General features: G+C 53.5%; 1 protein-coding gene across 1 annotated transcript in view; it reads right to left on the bottom strand.

Annotated features, from left to right (window-relative positions):
- Positions 1-1,264: 1,264 nt before the first annotated feature.
- The window catches only part of mast2 (microtubule associated serine/threonine kinase 2), a gene marked incomplete at its 5' end in the record, with an annotated part of 26,184 nt that continues 23,375 nt past the window's right edge, over positions 1,265-4,073 (bottom strand). The window contains 3 exons of the mRNA XM_015385355.1: positions 1,265-2,812; positions 2,898-3,418; positions 3,554-3,744. Coding sequence (XP_015240841.1) covers positions 1,742-2,812; positions 2,898-3,418; positions 3,554-3,744 — 1,783 coding nt within the window. The remainder of the gene's footprint in view (positions 2,813-2,897; positions 3,419-3,553; positions 3,745-4,073) is intronic.

Genomic DNA, 4,073 nt, shown 5'->3' with positions numbered 1-4,073 from the left:
GCACAATAAAAGAATAGCGTGAGGAAAAGCCTCATAATCCTGCAGAAAACCATCAACTTTTATTCTGCAGCTGCAGGTTCTGGTTCTATCCAGGGCTGCAGAGCAGCGATCAGAACACCCATCCCGACTCAGCTGCAGGAAACTGGTCAGTTCTGCTTTTCCTGTGTGATCTGACCCAGTATGAGGGATAAAAAACTCAGAGCAGGAAGGTTATTTCATTTAATGCAAACAGACCAGATATACAGATTTAATTGATGTTTAGATAACGTAAATCCTTTGGATTAATAAAGGTTTTACTATAAAATATGAGCAAATGTTCTGCAGGACAAAGTGCTTCCAGTGCTTTGGGCACATGAGCAGATCTGAATGGCCTGACGCTGCTCCAGGTCCGTTCTGTTGCTTCGTCCCAGCTCGGCTTGGTTCTGTCTCTGAGCAGTGGCACATGGAGGAAATGTGGCTGATCCACATGAAGAATAAAAAAAAACATCTATTTCTCTTCATGTAGCGACAAAGCCGGCCTGCAGGGGGAGCTGTGATGTTAACAGCACTATAAAGCCGAAGAGATGAAGGACATGTAAACAGAGGACATCCTGATCTCCACCCTGCTTTATGAAGAAAACCAACCCAACTAAATTACGACATATCAGAACCGTCGTTAGGTCCAAACCAAATCTGATAGATCTGAGATCCGTTTGATGAAGCCGAAGCATTCAAACATGGAGAGGGTCAGAAAGTTCCCCCTAAAACACACAGAGGGTATAAAACAGCTCTAAACGCTCCTATAGAGAGAGGACACCATGCAGTGACGCCCGCACAGACAGACAGACACACAGACAGACGGACAGAGATCAAAGTGTGAGAACTTCACAGGATTAGAGGCTAAAACACAGCAAGTTGGTCCAAATGAAAAAAGGGGCTGAAAACTAAACAGAGGCGGTTCAGAAGGTCCAACCCGAGGTTCCACCTCTAGGTGGCGCTTAAAACACAGGCTTACAGGGTATAGATCCACCTCAGGTGATGTTTGCGTTAAAACTAAGGCAGTGAAGACTGTTCACCAGGTGGCGCTGTGGCAGCAAGCTCCAAGAACTATTCTCTGTTCAACCTTTTTGATGGAAGATTTTCATTCTGATTTTTAGCATTTTATGCTAACTTAAATAGACTACTTCCTGGTTTTTAACACCAATTTATTGCGGTATCCACAGATGTCGCCCCCTGGTGGCCATGACTGTTTTAAACCAATAGAACGGCTGAAGATACGATATGCAGCCAAGCGCTTTCTGCCATAACTCAAACCTTAGAGATGCTTTTAAAGACCTCATTTTTTCCCTTCTACTCTGTGAGGAAATATTTGCTTAATGATCCACCAGTTGGAGGTCAAACCGTAAACCTTCAGCTTTCTTTATTTTCATCGTTTATTGATGTTTAGGATTTAAACCGGTTCTGACTGATGCGTCGTACCGTCACTAATGATCCGAAGTTGGACCTGATGCTGTGACCCTTTGGATCCCTTGTTGCTACCGGCTGGTTCTGTACAAGCAGACGGCTGGAAATGGATCGGCATCACTTTTTGGGACCAGCCAGTGTTTGGATTTGCAGCCCCTCACGTGTCATTTTGGCTGAAAGCAGGAAGAGGAAATTGACATAAAAACAGTCTGAGCGCCGCGGCGCCTCAGTCCACTAAAAGTACCAGATAAGCGTGAAATTGAAGGCGCAGCTGAGAACGGGGCGAGGGATTCTGCTGCTACGTCTTCCTGTTAGAGGCTTTGCCGTGCTGTGGGGCTGCAGCAGCGCTGGCAGTGGTGGTCGGGGGGTCGGGCCTTCGGAGCGGGGGCTCAGGCGCCGTAGCGGCTCCTGGCGTGGGCCGCTCCGGTGCATCCCTGCAGGACTGTGGTGCTGCAGGGTCTCTCTGGGAGGGGGGTTTGGTTGAAGAAGCAGAGCGGTCTGTCCTCAGTCTGCTGGGGGATTGGGGGGCTGGCTTCTGCTCCTTTGAGGATTTGTCTGAAGACGAGGTGAGTTTGACCGGACCCAGGACGCTCTTTGCTACCGTGGCGAGCTGGGACACGACCCGCTCCATGCCGCTCTCAGTGGGCGGGGCCACAGGACCCTGGGGAGGCGTGGAGGCTGCTGAGGTTGGGCTGTTCTGACCAGCAGCTGCACACAGCCTGCGGTTATCCGCCTCCTTCTTCTCTTTAGGGATGCCAGGGGAGGAGCAGGAGGCGCGGGGGGGCTCCCGGGTTTCTGGGGGGTTCTGCTGGTCTGGTTGTGGGGTTGGCTTGGTGACGGATATGAAAGCGCTGCCGGGGGTGGAGAAGGAGACCTGTGTCGGCTCTGGTAGCTTCCGCTCCGGTTCGTTCGCCTCCTCCACAGATGAGAGCGGACTTCCAGCTGAGGACAGGGGGGCGGGGGGTGGCCCCATGTGGCTGAAGGTGGCGTGGGGGGTGCAGGGAGCGAGGCAAAGGGATGGCAGCGTCCCGCCAGGACCCGTCCTCACAGAGGTGGGTCTCAGCAGGGGGGGAGGTGCGAAGGAGGCGGCCCTGCGTCCGTCCTGGCTGTCCTCTGAGCCTTCGTCCGTCTCGTCCTCTGAGGAGTCCACTTCGTGGATGGCGTCCTGTTTCTGCAGCGACTCACGCCGCTCGGCACGGTCCTGCCGGATGGCCGACAGCTTGTCCTTCAGCTTGCTCTTCCCGTGGGTCAGACCGAGGGATCCGGTCACCTGGTCGCCTTCCTGACGCCCCAGTTTCCTGCCTGGATGAAGTCCTCCCTTCTCCAGGCCGCGGCCCGCGGATGACAGCAGCCCCTCGCTGGCCGACTCCTGAGGGACAAAGACAGAAGAGTCAACAGAACGTCAGGATGGACCTCCTCCCCATCCCTCCAAACAGAACATCTTCCATCTTTACCTGAAGGCTCTGGAAGCTTGGCTCCCTTTGCAGAATCTCTTTCTTAAACTCCGAATGGGAGATGTCCAGACTGTGCTTCCTGCTTCCCGCCGTTGCTCCCGATGCTCCGCCCACTGCGGCAGGAGAAGAAGGCGAGCTGGATAGTAATGGGGCGAGTTTCTCAGCCGACTGCACCCTCTTGAGGAGCGGGGAGCGAGGCGGCTCGGCGCTCTTAGGCCGCGATATCTGTCTGACCAGCGGAGGGGAGGAATGGAGCTTCACTGGGAAGGGCTGCCCCATGGCGTGATTAGGGAGGGGAGACGGAGAGCGCGGGGGGGAGCTGCTCTGGGGGGTGGGGGACGGTGTCCGGGCCAAGGGGGAGAGGGGGATGTTACCCGCAGACTTGCGACGGGGAGAGCGGTACTGGCGCTGGAGCTTGGGGGCGAGGCCGTGCAGGGAGCTGGGGCGGATGTGGCCGGAGCTGGCAGGGGAGTTGGGAACGCTGGAGCTGGGAGAGCTGCTCTGGGACGATGTTCCTCCAACTGGTGGGAAAAGAAACAAAGATACAGAAAAAAAACTCACTCTGTTAAGTTCAGCATCTATAGAACAGGTTCTGCCATTTATCCAGAACTTTCTATCTGATGCTGATGTTCTACCATCAGGGCTGTGTGAGTCACCTGAATGAGCAGAGTCTGGTGTGGACCGGTACCCCTGCGTGGGGCTCCGTGGCGACAGGTTATGAGTGGGTGAGCCGGGGCCGCTCTCCCCTGAAGACAGCGAGCGGTTCAAGGAAGACAGACTGCGGCTGGTATGGAGGAGGGACGCCTGCTTGGTGATCTTCCTGAACAGAGACGTCTTCTTCTTGCTGCTGCAGGACAGTAACGGCTCATTAACAGAGAGGTCCCACCAGGTCCGGTTCCTGATTCAGGTTAACTAAATACTCAGACCTGGCCAGATCTGGCCTCTGAAGCACATTTGAAAAAAAAAAAACATGTTAAAGAGAAAAAAAAGCAGATCTCTGGTGTTTTTGGAAAAACTAAACAAAAACTGAATCAACTACTTTGCTGTGCTGGACCATTGGACCGGACCAATGATACCAAACATTAAACTAAAAGAAACACGTCTGTGTGAGAAACCAATGAAGCCTGTTCTACAGACCTATGGTGGTTCTACAGACCTATGGTGGTTCTACAGACC

Source organism: Cyprinodon variegatus, unplaced genomic scaffold, assembly GCF_000732505.1.
Source record: "Cyprinodon variegatus isolate N-32 unplaced genomic scaffold, C_variegatus-1.0 Scaffold337, whole genome shotgun sequence".
Lineage (NCBI taxonomy): Eukaryota > Metazoa > Chordata > Actinopteri > Cyprinodontiformes > Cyprinodontidae > Cyprinodon > Cyprinodon variegatus.
This window is presented reverse-complemented; position numbering and strand designations above follow the sequence as displayed.